This window comes from Dama dama, chromosome 27 (assembly GCF_033118175.1).
Source record: "Dama dama isolate Ldn47 chromosome 27, ASM3311817v1, whole genome shotgun sequence".
NCBI lineage: Eukaryota > Metazoa > Chordata > Mammalia > Artiodactyla > Cervidae > Dama > Dama dama.
Genome location: NC_083707.1, coordinates 23558703 through 23580498, shown reverse-complemented (window position 1 = coordinate 23580498; position 21796 = coordinate 23558703). Strand labels below are relative to the sequence as shown.

The 21796-nt window shown below is 39.7% G+C and overlaps 1 protein-coding gene across 8 annotated transcripts in view; it reads left to right on the top strand.

The window, feature by feature from the left end:
- The window catches only part of DTNA (dystrobrevin alpha), a 420552-nt gene that overhangs the window by 349945 nt on the left and 48811 nt on the right, over positions 1 to 21796 (top strand). For 6 of the 8 annotated variants that reach the window (XM_061131324.1, XM_061131326.1, XM_061131323.1 and 3 more), the window contains exon 11: positions 1399 to 1482. In XM_061131324.1, the coding sequence (XP_060987307.1) occupies positions 1399 to 1482 (84 nt within the window). Of the gene's footprint in view, positions 1 to 1398; positions 1483 to 2839; positions 3124 to 3198; positions 3289 to 11575; positions 11654 to 12210; positions 12304 to 21796 lie in introns of those variants that run through there. The other 2 variants (XM_061131329.1, XM_061131328.1) reach the window with 2 other exon arrangements.

Below are 21796 nucleotides of genomic sequence, written 5' to 3'. Positions count from 1 at the left end.
CAGTTGATATTTAGGCTTGTGGACAATTCTGAGGAATATTGAACCCTATTTTCTTCCTCTAGTAATATAGAAAAAAAGTATTTATGGGCTGCCTTGCACTATATGTCCAGATAACAGAAAGTCAGTAAATCCCTGTGGTGCTTAGTTGTACTTTCCCTTAGAACAAAGGGCAAAGAAGGTACAATGTGATTTTGCAGCTGGGACCTTAGAGACAGGGTGTATCAGGAGAGGGCCATCGTCATGTGGAACACAGGATGAAGTTTCTATAGAATCCTCCTCTTTCCAAGAAGATTTGGAGTCTGATTATCCTCAAATTTTCTGGGCTTCTCTTTTTAGAAGGCAGTGCATGCATGCTCAGTCACTACTCAGTCATGTGTGACTCTTTGAGGCCCTGTGGACTGCAGCCCACCAGGCTCCTCTGTCCATCGGATTTTCCAGGCAAAAAAACTGGAAAGGGTTGCCATTTCTTTCCCGGGGATCTTCTGACCCAGGGGTTTGAACCTGCATCTCCTGCTTTGGTGAGAGCTTCCCTGGTGGCTCAGGTGGTAAAGAATCTGCCTGCAATGCAGGAGAACTGGGTTTGATCCCTGGGTTGGGAAGATTCCCCTGGAGAACTGGGTTTGATCCCTGGGTTGGGAAGATTCCCCTGGAGAACTGGGTTTGATCCCTGGGTTGAGAAGATTCCCCACGGCAACCTACTTCAGTATTCTTGCCTGGAGAATTCCATGGACAGAGGAGCCTGGCAGGGCTACAGTCCATGGGGTCGCACAGAGTCGGACACAACTGAGTGACTATGCACACTCCTGAGTTGGCAGGCATGTTCTTTATCACTGAACCACCTGGGGAACCCATTTAGAAGGCTGTCTCAAAATCCTCACTCTATGCAGGAATATGACTCTACACCAAGGCTCAAAGCTCAAGAATAAACATTCCTGTGGCATCCACAAATCTTCCCCACTCAATGTTTAATAGATATTCTGTCTTCTCAAGGAAATTTAAGTTCCCAGCTCACTTCAGGAATTGAATTGGAAAATGTAAAATTTCATGTTGATCCTGGGTAAGGTAAGAACTGGGCTTCCCAGGTGGCTCAAGTAGTAAAGAACCTGCCTGCCAATCCAGGAGACATAAGAGACACAGGTTCAATCCCTGGATCAGGAAGGTCCCCTGGAGGAGAACATGGCAACCCACTCCAGCATTCTTGCTGGAAAATCCTGTAGACAGAGGAGCCTGGCAGGCTACAGTCCATGCAGTCGCAAAGAGTCGGACATTACTGAAGCAACTTAGCATGCACACACACAAGAACTCTGATTTCCCAGCTTCTTTCCTTGAGGGATTGGATAGTTTTAACTTGTGACTTTTACTTGTTTTAACTTTTCATCCACATTGTGCTTTTTTTAGGCCACCGAGACCTGTAACCAGCATGAATGACACCCTGTTCTCCCACTCTGTCCCCTCCTCAGGAAGTCCTTTTATTACCAGGAGGTAAGTTCCAGTCCTGCTATAAAACAAACCCTCTCTTTGATAATGAGCCTTGGTTCTGTGGCAAGAAAAATATTCTTATGTAAGCCAAGTGCAGAAGATTATTATTAAAAACTTGTTTGTAAATATCTGTCACAAGGCATCAATTTCATTCATCTGGATGCTTTTGGAGAGGGCAGGGATGGCTTTGGGGGTGAAAGTCACTCCTAGAAACTTGCATTTACAATCCATCCATAGTAAGAATGCGCGGTATGTTTAAGTTTTACTTCTAACACACATGCATTCTATATCATTGAAAAAGTCACTTTTATAGCACCTGGAATGGCCCATTTAACCTGGGGAATTGGCATCTCTAGATGCAATAAGGAATTATGATGGACATTCTGAAGCATCTCATAACATAAAACTCCAGATATACAAGAATCTTCTTAGTAAATTCTAGAGTTCCTGAGGCTAGAGGCTCAAATCCGAGTTTGGACATATAGTTTCTACATAAGTAACTCATGATAAGAACAAGAACTTTAAAAAAAAAGAGAGAGAGTGGATACAGATCTCATCTTTTAGCACAAAGGTCCACTGCCATGTAAGCGAACAGGTGAAGCAAATACTTCTTCCCAAACCAGCACAGTGAGTAGGCAGAGGTCAAGACGTACTTCAAGTCATTTGATCAAATAGGACAAATAAAACACCAGAGAATTACTTTAGAAATAAAGGGAGAAGGCTCACAGGAAAACAGGAACAAAGGTGAGGGAAACTGGAGTGGGCAAATGAATGAAAGATTTAACATGCCTTTCAGTCAGAAAAAATAAATAAAACAGCCTCATGTGTTTCAAAAACAGTCATAATCAATCTTTTCCCCAAAGAGTTGCTAAGGCATCAATTTCCCTGTAATATCCTGGGATGTTCTAGTGAAGATGTACAGATAGTGAGATTTAGAACACTGCTAATTTTTCCCTCGAGTCCCTGCATTTGCCCGTCATCAGGAACCTGAGATGAAGACGTTCCCCATAATTATAATTAGTGGAATAAACAGAATGTGGTCATTCATAGTGTTTCCTTCCTATAAATTCAGCAAGTCTGTAACAAATAGAAATGGGGAGGCAATTGAACGACAGAAAATCCACAGTGAAATCCTATGGTTGAAGCCCTCAGTACATCCTGTTAGCATTCCTTGTCAGAACCACGAGCAAATTCAACCATCTTTTCTAAAACAAAATTATGAACTGTAAAATCTATTAGAAACACGGGCCTGTGCTTCTATGTTAGGAAAGAGATTCTTGTATTAGGAATCTCTGCATTCTGTGAATGTCCAGCAGAGATAGACCCCATCCTTACTGAAGGTCATTTTATATCATTTCAGCTCGGACGGTGCTTATGGTGGATACGTCTAGATGGATAACATGGCTTCTTCCACTCTAAACTATTCCTATAATACTTTGAGCTGTTCTGCTTCCTCCAGGGTGCATGGTATCCCTTAACCCAAAATAGGATCATTTCCCTTTTTTCCCATTTTCAGTCCTTCTAGAATGTTCCCTCTGAACCACAAGCACATTGTTTACAATTTGCACTTCTTGCTATCCTCACCGAAGTTGGCCTCTGGTTTCTGTTTTAAGGGTGCTGTTCAATAAAGCTGTGTACACTGAACATCTTTCCTCTCTGAGTGGGCCTTGCTCTGTCCATGGGAGGTTTTAACGAAGTCTCATTGTTTGCATCCCTCAGGTTACCTGAGGGGATAAGTGCATCCAGCCCTGTGGCTGAGGAGCATTCGCTCATAAAGCTGTATGTAAATCAGCTTGACCACGGCACACGGTCAGTATCCCAGCCCTGAATCACTAATCGTAGCAGTAGCTCCGTAGCTAGACTGCTGGTCCTACGTCATCACTAAAATCCCCTTGTAGTTTGGGGATTCGATGGAGAAACAGGTCTTCTGGGGGTTCATGAGATTCCACTGAGAATTTCTAACTTGAGCTGCACTGCTCAGCTCTTTTCTCTCTTTTCCACTCCTCCACTTCTTTTACTGATTTTATGTCTTCATACCGGTATGTATGAGATGTGTGTGTGTGAAGAGTACCACACTGGATCTCCTTCTTTGGACGATTCTCTGCTTTGGTACAGTTTGTAAAACCCCAGATGGCGATTCCTTAGACTCTTGTGTTAAAGAGCCTCGTGGAATGATTCCAGCCCTAACTGGATGAGACCAGGACAACATCACATGGCTAGACCGTATTGTAGTAAAAGACTTCAGGATTTGTATCCTTCTGTCCCACTAGGCTTGGACCAATTTTCCCCCAGGTAAGCAGTCTGATTCCTACTGAAGCAGCAATTTCAAAAAAAAGAAAAAACAATTTCAAACTCTGAGTGCTTAATTTCTATTATTTGATAATGCTGGTGGGGATCCACTGTTTCTTTCTTAGCCGTGACCATACACTAAGGTTGATGGAAACCATCATGCCAACTGTGGACATCAGTTAAAGGCACTGATCTCCCAACAACTGGAACTGAACCAAAGAAATACGACCTAGAGCTCGGCCCTCACTCCTACCCCATTGTAACCGCCCGTTTGAAAATCTGATAAAACCTAAACAAGCCAAGAGTGGTGCTGGTCACTGTTAAGGCCACATTAAAAAAGTAAAGTTTGCCATGAGATATTTTATTTAGTCTGAGTTTTTGGTCTTTGGTATAATGACAGATCTTACAAAGATAAAGCAGAATGAGGATGAATTGAAATCACTAGTCCAGAATCCTTGCCACAAACTCTTGGCATTCCTCACCTAGAGTCCTTTACAAGCGTACACTTTGATCTTCAAAAGGTGCGAGGGTCTATCTTTGAAGTCTTTTGACATCCTAGTAACCTAACTCACACATATTTATGAGGGTGTAACTCTGGCTGCCACCACTATCTGCCCCATCCCCTCTTCTGATATCGATTTCTAGCTACATACTTGATTAACTTTTCCCTTAACTTAAAAGAAAAGAGGGAATTCTCAAAGATACTCTCCCTTAACCCTTTGAAGTCTGTGTGTGTGTGTGTGTGTGTGTGTGTGTGTAAGAACTCAGTGCTGTTTAGCTGTTAGATACAGTGTGGATCAAATAATGCAATTCATGAATTAATTCACTTCATTCATTTTCTTGGTCATAACTATATCCCTAAACCTAGATTATTTTCTTATAAATGCATGAATTTATAAGAAAGGGAAGCATATTACCACCACTAGGTAAAAAGCTCCAGTATATGATGTATGATATATGATAGGGCAGCCGCATTAAACTTATGAAAGATAGCTTGCCATTATGGCAAATATTATTGCAAGAGCTGACCACAAATTTGGGCCCAAAAGGCCCTTTTTTCCGCCACACTGCCCACAGCATTGTGCCTGTGAGTATCTGCTCTGTCTCTTTTGGCATCATGCCCCCTTTGTAAAATCTTAATTATCTGCCCAAATCCTTCCCTCATTTATGTGAGAGAGCTAACCAGTCTTTTCTTGTGTAAAACGTTTCACTAATTATGGCTATTATGGCCATTTCTTCATTAGCTACAATAAGGGCATTCTAAAAGTTTGAATAGTTAGATTCTTTTATCTTCAATTTTAGAAACATCTCTTAAATATTTTTGCAAATACAGCCCCTAAACTCTTAACTGCTCTTGAAAAGAATCACTTTGGCTATTATGTACACCATCTAGCCAGATCTGATCACTGTCCCAAATGTTAGAGCCAGGCTTATGATTCACAGTGTTGAACACAATCTAACATACTGTTTTCTGGTTTATCACCATGTTATTTGGTTAATTACTAATACAGTCTCAGGTCCAGGGGTCCATATGGGGAAGATATGCTGCCTACCCATGCATTTACCAAATCTTGATTCTTTTCAATGAAATAGCATTTGCGAGTTATTTTTGTTGGTTGACTGGTTGGTCAGTTGGTTGATTTGCTTGGATTTTCAACCACAGAAAGGCTAATTCTCTGTGTCCTTTTTCATTTTTTCAAATGAAACTTTGCCTTCCCAAAGAATCTTTACCTAACAATCCAGATTTTTAATCTGATGTATAATGTTCAAACTAAACTTGAAGCATTTGTGCTTTGGTAATCAAAAGTGAATAGAAACAAAACTGAGGTACTGAATTCAACCTTTGCTTCTGAAAATCCGTTTTCTTCATAGTTAATATTTTCTAAGATTAAAGCCTTTTCCTTTTCAGTCAGGAAAGTAGATAAATTTATAAACCAGCATCATAAAAACAGATATACACTTATAAATCAACCACCTGAAGATCTCTTCTTTCTTTTTATACTTTAGGGTCATGTTGTATGAAATTTGAAATAAACACTCTCTGCAAATATTTATCCCATGTAGCTTTCTTTATTCCCAGAGTTCCACTGAGATGCTAGATTTTTTTCAAACTTGAATTAAACTGGTCTTCGAACTCAACTCTGTTCCCTATACTAAAATGTTAGTGTATAATTGAATATGCAGTCACTTCTTCACTCTTTTACTAGAGTTGCTTAGTTGCTGTCTTTGTGTGCCCCATACCCAGCAAACTTTTTAGGCATCTCTTGGCAAAAATACAATTGATAACGGCTTAATACTCTCTGGGGAACACAGTAAATGTAGTGAATCAAATATGACCTAGAATTCTTATTATTTCTTCCATGGTACCTGCTTAAAATGGTCTGACTTTCATGCCAGCCTGAATTGATGACAACTCATTTTCCCACTGAGACACTGAACTATTTTTATGCATGTTTGCTGATTTGCATGTGGAAGGTATTTCACATTTCACATCAAAGATATTGAAGGCTAGAAATAGAAAGGAAACAAGAGTTGTCAACAAATTATCTCTTGAAAAACCTGACTTGTGGACTCTTTTTTATTGTATTTAAATTAGTTTGATGACCTTGGCATAGTCTGTGGTAATTATAGTGATAAGCAAAATGTTATTCCCAACTGACAGACAAGGAGGGAGCCATGTTTACAAGTCATTCTTCATAACCCCAAACACCAAAAATTTTTATCAATTATTTAAGAATCAATAAAAAAGGAAATATCTGTTCTTAATTTGCCATGATTCAAATATCATTTTCCATTTAACCATTGTAATGATTATTATACATAATTTGTTTACATTATATTATTGCTCTCTGCAAGACTTTTATTTAAATCTTGTTACTTTCATGTTAAAAGAGAAATATTTGGCTAGAGCTAATGTAATAACACAGCATAAGCAAAAGTAGTTTTTAAGACTATATGGCAGTCCTAAGCAAAAACCCAAAGAGCATTTGTGTGTGGTTTTGTTACCTAGCTTGTCTGCATGCTTGCTAAGTCACTTCAGTCATGTCCGACTCTGTGCAACCCTATAGACTGTAGCCCCCCAGGCGTCTCTGTCCATGGGATTCTCCAGGCAAGAACACTAGAGTGGGTTGCCATGCTCTCCTCCAGGGGATCTTCCCAACCCAGGGAGCGAACCAAGGTCTCTTAAAACTCCTGCATTGACAGGCAAGTTCTTTACCACTAGTGCCACTAGAACACCCCAAAATGTTTGCAGTTAAGAAGAAATCCTGACATCAGTTGTCATCCTCTGAAACTAAAGGGTGAATTTAAATAAATAAATATGAAATATTTTGAAATCATTCTGTCCTTCCAGAACCCATTATGTCAGAGTGTATGTGTGTGTGTGTGAAAATTTTTGGAAGAAGACAATTTATCTTTTTATATGTTCTTTCCCTATACTCCTTATACAGAGTATAAAAAGGAATTGGTGAAAAAATAAGAGAATTTTTTAGAAAAGAATAATCTAAAGGATTATTTACAGCCTCTTTTCTTTCAGCAGAACACATGAAATTCAAATTTCACCTGGTCATACCTCCTGGGTATGATTGTCCCCACACCCAGTAGTGAAAATATGTGTGCAGAAGGAAGTCTTTTCACAATGGCAGGACCTGGTGAAAAGAAAATAAGGATAATAAGAAAAAGAGGCGTGTATACACACAATCTTAGGATGATAGCTTTGCTTCTCCTTGGGTTTCAGATTAGAAAAGGTTTATCACCCACAGTCAAAAGGAGCCCCAGGTAGTTTCCAATTTCAGAGCTAAAAAAGGAGGAATGCATTTAAATTTAAAGACGAGGCATGCAGAAGATGGAGAAGCTCCAAGAGTTAACAGTACAAAAGAGCCATTGGAACGTTTGCCATCCCAGAAGCAGTCACTTCTTTTTTGTAATTTTTTTTTTTAATTGGAGGATAATTGCTTTACAATGTTACGTTGGTTTCTGCTGTATGGCAATGTGAAATCAGCCGTAGGTATACAGACAATAGCCAGAAAATGGAAGCAACCTAGATGTCCATCAGCAGATGAATGAATAAAGAAGTTGTGGTACATATATACAATGGAAGACTCATTGGAAAAGACCCTGATGCTGGGAAAGATTGAGGGCAGGAGGAGAAGGGAGCAACAGAGGATGAGATGGTTGGATGGTATCATCAACTCAATGGACGTGAGTTTGAGCAAGCTCCGGGAGATGGTGAAGGACAGGAAAGCCTGGCATGCTGCAGTCCGTGGGGTCACAAAGAGTTGGACATGACTGAAAGACTGAACAACAAATATGCAATGAAATATTACTCAGCCATAAAAAGGAACAAATTGAGTCAGTCGAAATGAAGTGGATGAACCTAGAGCCTGTTGTACAGAGTGAAGTAAGTCAGAAAGAGAAAAGCAAATATCATATATTAACACATATATATGGAATCACTTCTTGATAAGGCTCTAGGTTCCAGTTGTGCCAGATCCCAGAGACCACAGTGAATTGGAAGTATCACCAATCTTCTCCAAGCAGACTGCCAGAGCTACAAAATGAAAGTTTAAACATCAAAATTACTCTATGAAATATTGTGAGGGTACATTGCTTTAGAGAGATCATCAAAAACTACTTAATGTCACTACCTTGACAACAATTCAGGGGAAAATTTGTTCCACTTTTCTTCCTTTCTTCAAGCTCCTTGTGAGCTGCAGAAGCAATTCTGGTAAAGATACTTCACGTGAAAAGTCTTGATAGACCCAAGTTTTAAGTGCAACCTGCCTCTTTGTCTGCTTTCTCAGTTCTTGATCCATTTCATTTGAGTGCCTTTTTTCCTCTATTTTCATCATTCACTTGGCTTCCTCTATATTATTTTTTAAATTTATTTATTTAACTTTCTCTTTTGGCTATGCCACATGGCATGTGGGAATCCTAGTTCCCCAACCAGACATCAAACTCGCACCCCTTGCACTAGCAGCAGAGTCTTAACCACTGGACCACTAGGGAAGTCCCTTGGCTTCCTCTATCCAGGGTCATAGTTTTGGCCTCCCAGTAATAAATGATGAGAAGAATTCAAGGTACTAGGTAGTATAGAAACCATGTGGACAGTGAGGACCAAAAGTCAGAAATGCTCTTGGCACTAGATGCTAAGAACTGTAGCAAAATAAAATAAACGGTTTATTTCCACAAACTCATAAATGTAGAGAATGTCTACATCCCTATATAGGATGTCTACATCCCTATATATACGAAGAACTACTTTCCCTAAGGATTCATGTGGGAAAGGAAAGGAACATGAAAGGATTTAAATGATGCCTTTGAGCCAGCACTGGCAAGGGCCAAGGCAAAGAAAATGGCAACAAAAAGACAAGAGATGTGTATGTACATCTGCTAGTCCCTTTGAGGAAGGAAGGGACTGGGAAAGAGCAAGGGGGACAGGCAAGTGGAGGCGAGGAAGGAGAGGAGGGCCCAAAGAACTGGAGAGACAGGAAGAATGAGCCTCCAAAGGAGAATCTGGGCAACTGCTTGCTTTCTGCTGCCATCCCTGCACCGTCGTGATGTCAGCAGGGCTCCTCCAGTGCCCAAGCTTGCCAGTGAGTAAGTGGTGGGACACACATGGCTTTGTTGACACATCTCCTTTTCTCCCATAAGGCATCACCAGAGTAATTTGTAACAAACACATCCTCCTGGTTAATCCTCCCATGTTTCTTTTTCTTTCCTTCTTGCACACTCATCATCAGAGGTTGTGACTGTGTAATTATTATGCCTTTGATTTAAGGAAATAGCACAATTTCTGGGACTCAAGTTACGATGTAGCATATGTAACAAAGCAGAGAAATAGATTCAATTGGAGGGAAGAATTTTGACTATTTCATGCAGTGTTTTGAGTGGTTTTACAGGGATCTGAAATCAATTATATAATAGGTAGATCTATTTTGTGTTGTTAAAACATTGGGGGAGGTAACTGGACAGTGGTAGGACTGTAGCTACTGGGTAATGAGCGTAGAGGGCTTTGCTGTCTCGGTGGGATGGTGGGAAAACAACTCCAATGGCTTAAAGAGGTTATTTGGCCCTGACAACATGTTTCATAGCCTTAAAAGTTCAAAATCAATATGCTGTTAAAAAAGCTTAGCTTCATCAGAAAATTAAATCTCCTAGAGCATTAACTTCATTTTTAAAGTCAGTTTTGTTTGTGTGCAGTTGTACTTTTTGAGTAATAGGTACAGTCCTGAAAAGCTGAATGAAGTCATATATTTAACAAACCCATGACTACCTACTCTGTAGTAGATATTTTTTATAGATAAAATTTATGTTTAAATTTACCATAAGCCTCACTACTTAAGGAATCTTTGTAGTACATATTATTGTAAACTACAAGAATTCCAGTTATAATATGCATAATTTTAATGTGCTATTCATTTATAAATTGCTATATTTTGTGCTCTGTACTCTGAAAAAGTGGTACTTTGTAGTAAAAACCTTAAAACTTTTAGTTGAAGTTTTTGAGATTTTTAGTTCCTTTATTTAGCCATTCTTACATTTATGGGCTTCCCTGGTGTCTCAGACGATAAAGAATCTACCTGCAATGCAGGAGATCAAACCTGGGTTTGATCCCTGGGTTGGGAAATTCCCCTGGAGAAGGAATGGCTACCCACTCCAGTATTCTTGCCTGGAAAATTCCTTGGACAGAGGAGCCTGGTGGGCTACAGTCCATGGGATCACAAACAGTCGGACACTATTGAGCAGCTAACACTTTCACTTTCACAGTTTCACATTATATTAAGAAACTTTGGAAAAGTTGGGGAAGTTTGTGGTAAAAAATCCAAGTTTTTCTATCCAAGTAATTTAAAACTTGGTATTCAAACAGTCACACAGTTAATTTTTTTATTCTCCATGAAGGGAGAAAGGGATAGTTTTAAGTATATCAGTGTTGCAGGGCAAATTCTTAGCCTACCAAATAACAAACTTTCTTTCAGCATATTACAAGCACAATTATAATACTAAGAATCAATATATTTCTCAATGAAGCATGCATATTCATTATAGTAAATCTTGGGTGACTTTGGCTTGGCCACATGTTATTAGTTATTATTTATATTTCTATTTATTCCTTAATAAAACTAAGTTGTCATAAAATTACCAATTAAAATGAATGTTCTTCCTAGTAAATATAAAATATTAAGAATTTGGTCTATTGGTGGGCCTCTCTTCACCAGTTGTAGACACAAGGGGTATGAATATATATATTTATAAGGCTCAAAGGTTTATTTCTCTGTTTCTCTGGAAGTTTTCTTTGCAGCTTCACAGCCAAGGTCAGGTGATTTGTGCCTGAAGTAGGAAAGCACTTTTAATATGACACCAGTCTCTAGGTAATTTTCAATTCTCTGTTCATTACAGAAAAGCAGAGACTAGAGAGCAGGCTGCAGAAGGAAGCTTCTTGTGCGGGGTCTGGAGGCCGGCAGCACGTAGTGAACTACAGCACTGTATATAAGAGAGTCTGGGGAGTGCTGAGTGAATGAGCTGTCATTGTGTCTAGGCATACGCGATCGATTTGTTAGGCGAATAGCAGAGGTCAAATCTGGGATCATAGTGGGGCTTGCGTAACTGTAATTACAGTTCTCAGGCCAGGTTGCTACTTCTAGCCCAACTCTGTGGACATCTAAAAACATCTTGAACATTTCAAAGTAATGAAAGAGCTGTCCAAACGGAGCTTGGATGTAGTCTTGGGAGTTTCTGTTGCCAGTTTCTATTCTCGAGTGCATTGCCGTGTTTACGCTCTTCTTGGCTTTCCCATCTTATTAACCAGCTCTCCTCCCAAGGACAGTGAAGTCGAGCAGAGCAAACTGCTGGCTAGGGCTGCTCCAGCTTTGCTGAAGGGCAAAGGGTAAGTTAAAGCCAGAGTGTGCTGCAACCCTGAATTAACTGAACTAAAAATGCAGATTTCTTGTGTCAAAGATGCTTTGTGTTTGAAAGACCATCTTTGATTTAGTCAAAGCAGCTTCATCATAACCCCATTAACAGCACCAAGTAGTTATTTTGAGTAGACACGTCTGTGTTGTTACTTGCTTTCCCTGATTTCCTTGTTAAAAATGACTAAGCTTCAGATTTGATCTTCCAAAAGATAATCTTTGCTTACAACCTATTTCAGTGTATTTACTGTACAGATGAATTTCTTGGACTTTGTGGTTTGAAGAATGCAAATCTGCATTCTTAAAAGTTACTTGACCTAAGTGGAAATCTTTTTTTAAGTGAGTGAAATGACACAGTGAATTTCATTGCTTGGATGTGGCTTGTGTTTTTTCATAGAACATCGCTTAGTTTTCCTTTACCTGCTTGGTTTTCTAAATGTCCTTACTGCCACAAACTCACTCCTGCCTGCCCCACTTATTTCTGTCTACCTCTCCTAACAACATCCTTTCTTTCCTCCTGCCCCTGTTTCAGGATACAGTACAGCCTGAATGTGGCAGACAGGCTAGCTGATGAACATGTTCTCATCGGGTTGTATGTCAACATGCTCCGGAACAACCCACCATGGTTAGTGCAGGTTTGGCTGCTTGACTGTCCTGAGAGAGGGGAACAGTCTGATCTCTTGACAAGCAGTCTCAGCAAGGGCCAAAGTCACTGGATGGCAGAGGTGTCACTAAAGTACTTTTTTAATCAATTCAATTAAAATATCTTGTGATATTACTTTGGACACTGCCCATCAACGTACCATAGAATTCACATTTTTGCTGATATCTCAGCTAAAGGGCAAGTTGTGTAAATGACTGCTGTGCTAAATATTAGCATCTAGGGAAATGCAGGACTCTGGGTCCCTCTGGTCAATTCTGTGTTATATGTGCCATATCAAATTACTGCACGATGGTGATGCAAGAATTTGTCTTATTCCGAGGACTTGTGTGTTTCTGCCAATTTGGAAAACAATGCTCCATTCTCTTAGGATAGATGTGGAAAAGAAATAGGATGAGATCATACCATGGAAATCATTTCCTGAACAATGATAACAGTGGGAGAAATTGTCTTTCAACTCTTTCTTACAAATGTTTCAGGGTACTCATCTTGATAGATGCAAAGCTTACTTTCAAATGTGTTAAATGTGTGAATTCAGATAAAGTGTTAGAATAACGGCATTCCTATAGTTTTCCCTTTCTATTTTAGTTGTGACGTAGGAGATTCCTCCCATTGGTGCAAGTTAGTTGATAATAAATGTACATTTTCAATTTGAGTGGAAATAAACAAACTGTATAATTATCCTATGTTGCATCCTAGTTTAAACAACTGTTTTACAAACATGTTTTCCAAACCAGTTCCTTAGAAATATTTGATTATATTTAATAACCCTAATATAATTTCTCTGAACTAAGAGCCTGTGGATTTTTTTGCAGTCATAACTATTTAGGGGTTAAATTTCCTTTAAAATTGATTCCCTTTCTTCTACTGTGTCACAGAAAGCATCCTTGAAACATTTGCCATCACTCTTACTGCTTGGTATTGTTAACCACTTGTTTCTAGAACTTTTCTCTCTTGACTGCTTCTGATGCCTTAGAAATATTTTTTGAAAGATTACCACATGAGTTTAAGTAATACATTGAATATTTATTTGTTTTAATAGTTATATATTTATCTTAATTTGTATTTAATATTCATATATATATATATTCAGCATATCGGTTTAATTTTTACTATATCCTTCTGTTTTGGGAGATAAAGATGCACTCTTCAGCTAAACCCATCTCTTTGTTCAAACTTTCCCAGTTTGTAGATCAAACAGTTACTTTCTTTTCTTACATCTCTACCTCCCAAAACTACAAGTGGAAAAAGTAATGGTTTTCATCTTACTCCCAATGAATTTGGACCACCCCCAGTGTTATATGGTAGCTGAAACAACAGAACTAAATGCTTAAATTACCTCCCCCCCAAAAATCTGTGTTGGGAACCTTCAAAGGAGGATATAGTAAAGATCCAGTCATGTCTGAAGGCAATGCCCAGATCTCACGCCATGTCCTCCCCTGTAATTCTAAACACATTCCAATTATTTCTACAGCTCTACTTTGACCTTTTCTTAATTAAAGTTGTAACAGAAATCTCCAAAGAGGAAAGCACAGAGTTTGACACTCCCAGCCCTTTTCCCTCCTCAAGTGGTTAATCATATTGACTTGATGGCCACTTAAGACCATAAAACTGTTTCAGCAGAGACACCTTACATCGACTTGATGAAAGCTAGATGTGATTTGTATTTTGAAAACAAAGCAGAATTTAAGGCTGATCAATGAAGCCGACTCCATTTTAATAGCTCCTGCTCTCCATAATTCTCACCGCTGTTTTCCATCCTTAAAAAATTCCAGCTTCTCTTTTCTCATTTCCCCCCTCCCTTTCCTTTATTGTAATTAGTTGCTAATGATCCCCCACACCTGCCAGGATTCTGTAAGTGATGAAGTGATCTCTCCTCTCCTTTATTATCATCATAGCTATGATGCTTTAAAGTCATTCAACTATAGTGAGATCTAGAAAGATGGTAACCACAAGAGCTACTTTTTTTTAAGTATATGAAGCATATGATTGTGTTTTTATTTTGTTTTTGTTTTTTATTATTTTTATTGGAGCATAATTGCTTTACAGTGTTGTCTTAATTTCTACTCTACAGCAAAGTGCATTAGCTATACACGCATCCCCTCTTTTTTGGATTTCCTTCCCATTTAGGTCAGACAGCATTGAGTAGAATTCCCTGTGCTATATAGTAGGTTCTCATTAATTATCAATTTTATGAAATTGAAAGTGCTAGTTACTCAGTCATATCTGACCCTTTGCAACCCCATGAACTATAGCCCACCAGGCTCCTCTGTCCATGGAATTCTCCAAGCAAGAATATTGGAGTGGGTTGCCATGCCCTTCTCCAAGGGATCTTCCCCACCCAAGGATCAAACCCAGGCCTCCCGCAGTACAGGCAGATTCTTTACCTTCTGAGCCCCCAGGGAAGTAGATGGTATCAGCAGTGTATATATGTCAAGCCCAAGAGCAATGGTTTTAAAGTATTTGCCTCACAATAAGCATTGTGTTTAAAACTTGATTTACATGATTTCCCCTGGTCCTTAGATAAGCCTGTAGAGTAGATACTCTCATCCCCATTTTATCAATTGGTAAAAATACCAATTCGGAGAGTCTACATGATTCTCTCACAGACACGAACCCACTACATAGTGGGGCAAGGATTTCTACCCTCATCTACTTGATCCCAAGTTCATAACCACAATGCTACATTGCCTATTATAAAGCCTATATAAATGCATGCTCTCCAGAAAGCTCTTTTAGACACTCCACACTGTATCCACCACATCTCTATTTACTAAAATTGCATATCCTACTATATTATTTTTATTTCATTTTAAGAGATATTTTGAGCACATACTAGTAAAAGGAATTGTTAATAATTTACCATTTATGTATTTAGTTCTGCACATTGTGATTTCTTATTTTAATTATAAGCTTCAAAAGGACAAAACTTTTCAGTCTCTTGGACCTCATGACAGCAGCCAGAATATTAATAATAAATTTTACATTTATGAAGTGCTTAAAAAATTACAAAGCCCTTTACCACATATCGTTTAATCTGCTTGTCAAAGCCCGTAAGTTTGGATATTATTATTTCCATCTCACTGATAAGCAAATGCCGGTTCCAAGACATTAAGTGACTTATCCAAGGTCACCTGCCAGCGAGGTCTTCTGATACTGAGTCCCATCTGTTTTCCACCTCATTTCTCAGTCTTCCTGTCTGTGCATCCTTCATGAGATGGTCTATAAATAGGAATCTAACAGTTGTTCTTGATTAAAAGGTACATTTTTGCAATTATCCATATATGCTCCTAATTCACTCCGGGTGGGGGCGTTTTCCCCTATATCTATTCTCCCCTGTATCTACTTAACATAATGGGAAACTGACTCATTTGTAAACAGTCTGCTGCTAAATTCAAGATGTACGTTTGTGTCCTTGCTGGTTCTGATGTCAGATAAGCCAAACAAATAAACTGCAGCTCAAGGGAGAATTCCTAATTCCTAAGTGAAGTTTTAAAAGCCTTAGTGGTTTTCAAGCACCTTCTTCAGTGGTGGAGGAGGAGTCTGAGAATCACACAGTGAGGGCTTTTTCTGGCCTCCCCTAAAGCTTCCCCTGGTGGTTTATAGGACAATGGTGGCAGGCACACCAAGGAATATCAGAAACCAGCCCACAACTTACAACTCTCACCATCATTATTAACCTTGATACTTACCAGTCAGACATTTCTGGTTTGTTTCTTTCAACTCTGAAAAGACGGGCTTCCCCGGTGGCTCAGAGGTAGAGAATCCACCTGTAATGCAAGAGTCGCAGGAGACATGAGTTCAGTCCCTGGGGCAGGATGATCCTCTGGAGGAGGGCGCGGCAACCCACTCCAGTATTCTTGCCTGGAGAATCCCATGGACAGAGGAGCTGGTGGGCTACAGCCCATGGGGTCTCACAGAGTTGGACACGACGGAAGCGACTTAGCATGCACAGGAGGGAAGGAGGCAGCCCAGTGTAGGCCACCATCTAAGCTTTGATGTCATGGTCCATTGCTGTCACTTTGTCAGGCCCCTGACCTCATATAACTAAGTTAAAATTTGTCCTGCTTATTGTTTTTCTCAAGTATAAGAAATTGGACCTTTTGATGCCTATTTCCGGGTTTTTTTTGGCAGCACCACACAGCTTGTGGGATCTTAGTTCCCCAAGCAAGGATTGAACCCATGCTCCCTGCAGTGAAAATACACAGTCCTAACCACTGGGCCACCAGGAAATCCCCTTGCCTCCTTTAATAGATTCCTATGACACTTAAATTCACAGCCCAGACCACTCCCCAGGGCTGTAGGTTTGTGTGTGATCTGACCTGCGCCTACCTCTCTCCCAGCCTCAGCTCCCTCGGGGTTTTCCTGCTCAACCACAATACTTAGTCACATCAGTTTTGGATCAGTTCCTTGAAAATACTCCTAAAACTGCCTCAATAACCATGATACTAGCTTTTCCCTATGCCTAGAACATTCTTCCCCATTTTCCTCCTTCCCTTTCCTTCCACACGCATGAACTTTCTCTTTCTCTGACTTCCAAATACTGATTAAAGGGACCTACCTCCTCAGGTAGGTGTCCCACACTAGTCTGATCATGGGACACTGTGTATTTCATTCCTGTCATAACTGTAATCATTCATTGCTTGGTTAGTTGGTTCACTACCTACCTTCCGCTTACAGGGCAGACCTTCTCAGACTCATTCACCACCATCTCTGTGGCATCAGCACAGTGCCTGGCATACGGCAGATGCCCAGTAAAGGCCCACTGGGGTTGGAGGCTATTGATAGTACTATAGACACAAAATTCCCTCTCACTCTAAACAAAATTTGTGAAGAGTCCTCAGAAAAAAATTTTTACTATAAAAATACTTTCTGCTATTAAAAACAATCACCTATTATAAATTAGCCCTGAAATTAGTATAAGAGTATAAAGTAGGTTGTTGTGGATCACAGCAAACTGTGGAAAATTCTTAGAGAGATGGGAGCACCCGACCACCTGACCTGCCTTCTGAGAAACTTGTATGCAGGTCAAGAAGCAACAGTTAGAAATGTGCATGGAACAACAGACGGGTTCCAAATCGGGAAAGGAGTACGTCAAGGCTGTATATTGTCACCCTGCTTATTTAACTTCTATGCAGAGTACATCATGAGAAACGCTGGGCTGGATGAAGCACAAGCTGGAATCAAGATTTCCGGGAAAAATATCAATAACCTCAGATATGCAGATGACACAACCCTTACGGCAGAAAGCAAAGAAGAACCAGAGAGCCTCTTGATAAAGTGAGAGGAGAGTGAAAAAGTTGGCTTAAAACTCAACATTTAGAAAACTAAGATCATGGCATCTGGTCCCATCACTTCATGGCAAATAGATGGGAAAACAATGGTAACAGTAAGAGACTTTATTTTGTTGAGCTCCAAAATCAGTACAGATGGCGACTGCAGCCATGAAATTAAAAGACTCTTGCTCCTTGGAAGAAAAGCTATGACCAACCTAGACAGCATAGACATTACTTTCTTGACAAAGATCTGTTTAGCCAAAGCTATGATTTTTCCAGTAGTCACGTATGGATGTGAGAGTTGGACTATAAAGAAAGGTGAGCGCTGAAGAATTGATGCTTTTGAACTGTGGTATTGGAGAAGACTTGAAAGTCTCTTGGACTGAGATCCAACCAGTCCATAAAGGAAATCAGTCCTGAATATTCATTGAAAGGACTGATGCTGAAGCTGAAGCTCCAATACTTTGGCCACCTGATGTGAAGAACTGACTCCTTGGAAAAGACCCTGATGCTGGGAAAGGTTGAAGGCAGGAGGAGAAGGGGACGACAGAGGATGAGATGGCTGGATGGCATCACCGACTCAATGGACATGAGTCTGAGCAAGCTCCAGAAGTTGGTGATGGACTGGGAAGTCTGGCGTGTTGCAGCCCATGGTGTCCCAAAGAGTTGTACATGACTGAGCAACTGAACTGAACTGAACTGATAAACTAGGTGAAAAGTCAAGTATTAAACTTGACTTAGGTAGAGGTGATAAATGTGGATGAAGATCATCATTAGCAATTCACTGATGTGGCAAAAGCAACTAATAAGGATCAAAAAAATAATTAAAGTGATATTGGGCAAAAATAAATTTTAATGTCCTCTGATCTTTTCGACTTTGTGCTAGTTCACTATGGCTACTATAAAAAAATACCACAGACTGTGATTTGAACAACAGTTTATTTTCTTATGGTTCTGGAGGATGGAAGTCCAAGACGATGGAGCCAGCAGCGCTGTTTCTCCTGAGGCCTCTCTCCTTGGCTTGCAGATGGCTGTCATCTTTCCGTGTCCCCACAGAGCACATTTTCTCTGAGCACATACACCCCTGGTATCTCTTCCTCTTCTCATAAGGACTCCAGTCATATTGGATTACAGTCCCACCCTTACGACCTCATTTAACCTTAATTCCCAGGTGGCGCTAGTGGTAAAGAACCCACCTGCCAATGCAGAAGACATAAGAGACGTGGATTTGATCCCTGGGCCTGGGAAGATCCCCTGGAGGAGGGCATGGCAACCCACTCCAGGATCCTTGTCTGGAGAATCCCATGGACAGAGGAGCCTAGTGGACTGCAGTTCATGGGGTTGCACGGACCTCATTTAATCTTAATTACCTCTGCAAAAGCCCCATCTCCAAATACAGTCACTGTGGATTACAGGCTTCTGCAGTAGCTCAGATGGTAACGAATCTCCCTGCAATGTGACAGACCCAGGTTCCATCCCTGGGTCAGGAAGATCCCCTGGAGAAGGGGGGGATACTGACTCCCATATTCTGTGGATTAGGGCTTCAACACTAATTTGAAGAGAGACAATTCAGCCTAAAACACGTCTACACTGAATCCACTGAACTGTATGCCTTTAATTTTTTTAATGTGTAGGCTAAGATTTGATTGATTTTTTTCCAGTAAATGTTGTGCTTTTGAAAAGGGTAAGTTTATTGCAACCTATCGAAGGAAAAAATTATTATCCACACATACTGGAAGTATCTTCTTTTGAGTTTTTATCTTCTTGTTAACACTACTCCTTTTCTTCTTTAAAATATTTTGGACCTTCAGTCATAGTACTAGACTTCTGAGAAAGATACTTCCTTAACATCCTAAAAATGTAGACCTGAAGAATGTCACACACACCGGTGCATGTATCTGCATGAACTGCATTGTACTCACAGGGGTTTTCTCAGCATAATCAATCAGATGATAAATTGATTTTTAAGATGAGTCCATTTCCCTGTTATAAATTCTAATATATTTTACATTTCCATGGAAAATGAGAGTGACACTACCAGTCTGAAGAGGTTATTGATGTAGATGAGCTAGTATGGTACTGGTAACACAGGAATAAATTCAGTGTTAGCTACTCACTTAATTTTGAATAGAGTTGAAGGCACATAAGTTAGATTTTAAATCCCATTTTGTAAAACCAGTGCATTGTAATATGATAAAAATAAGCACTGTTAGCTCATGGATCATCATCAATATTGTTGAGCTGATGAACTTTAGAGTGTGCTTTCTCCAAATGTGCTAAAATAAAGAATGCAGAATGGGACATGGTCACATATGTTGCTTGATAAGTTGTATAAATGGGACATTTTGATTAAAAATTCATGGCACTTTGCATTTTGCATACAGAAATAAGAGAAGACTATCACTGTTAAGCTAATTCTTTCCTTTATTTAGAAAGTTAGAGATATAAAGACTACCTATTGCTTCTATAAAATCCTTCATTGTTTCAGCTAAACTGTTTTTCTTCTTTTTGATGTAACCTGAAATACTGACCAGTAACCAATCACATTTTCTTGAGCAAAAACACCTGATTTATAGATAAGGACGTCATGGTGCAAAAAAAGGTATACCAAGTAATATTACCTGTTATAGGTAAGAGTAAAAAAGGATACTTCAGTCAGCCTTACCATGTACCCTGTCATGGCTATAAATGCTTTACATGGTCATCCTCCCAATAAGCCATGTGGTAAGTTACCACTGTATCCCTGTTTTATAGATGAGAAAATTGAGGCACAGAGAAGTTAAGTGATTTTTGCAGGGTCACACAGCTAGTAATTGAGAGGGCTAAGGTTTGCATCCAGAAATGACCCGGTCCCACCTCGTACCCACTCTTGTGTAACACTGCCTCCTGCTATTCACCCTTCCTAAGTATAAGCATTTCTTTTGAGTGGGAGCTTACCTCTTTGACACCGTCTGCAATCTAATCTTTAAAACAACAACAAAATGTGAGCCAAAAGAGAATTTGCCATTATTGAAGGAGTGAGATGGGAAAGATCTACTACTGTTGATAAATACGAATGAGTACAATGACATTTCCATGAACTTGAATACCTATACAAAGCAGATAAGGAATCTGTATGCAGCCATAAAATGTATCTTCATTTTTAACTCTGCCAAACATAAATAATTAGTTGGATTTTAGATGGCATGGCTAGTGTTAAAACACAGTATTTCATCTGTATTCTTCTGATTCTCTCAAAATGTTGAGGATGTATACAGAGTCAAACAGGATTCCAAAGAGGCGGTCCAAAGACCATGACATTGCAAGCCTAAATGAGCTAACCTCTATTTGTTCTTTTGTCCAACTGGTTCTTGGGTAGTTCCTGTTTCAAGCACTGTGCTAAACACTCAAGTTCCAAGGGTGAAAAGATTGAACCATTCTGGTTTCAGAGAAGTTACAATTTAGTTAAGGATAAAGGCAAATGAAAAAGGCAATTATTATAAAATGCAAAGACATAAGTTATAATAAGAGCAGTGCAGTGCAGAGTGCTGTGGAATTTATAAGGAGCAATGGATCTGAATTTGGAGGTTGGACAAGAGGGCAGGAAATGGCAGTTAAAGTCAATACCATAATGAAGAGAAATTAGCCAAGTGAAAGTGGGTGGGAGAGGCAGAGAGATTGTTTAGAGCACAGAGAATACGGTGCATTTGAGCTTAAGTGTGGTAAAGCCATGGGGGTGAAAGATGAAGCTAGACTATGCAGGACCTTAGAAGTCTTCTTTAGGACTTTGAACAATGAGAACCTACTGAAGGATGTTCTGTATAGGAATGCTTCAACCAACCTCACTTTTGAAAGATGGATGACTCTAGGACAGAAAATGAATTGGAAGAAAGAATAACTCAAATCAGAGTGAATGTTGAGAGGACTTTACACTCATTCGGGATAAGATGACAGTGGCCTGTGCCACATCAGGGGCAGCTGGAATTGAAGGAAATGGAAGAATTTGAGAATGTGTAGAGGTAAAAGGTATAGCCTTGGTGGACGATTATAACATAGTGGGTTATCAAAGTCAGGGTCTTGATAAAGGAGTTTGAAGGCACCCCTAAAGAGAAGGCTTTCTTTTTGTAAGTTACTATTATCATTATTATTATCATCCATGAAGATTCCTATGGCATTTTGCACTCAACCAACTGTGAAAGATA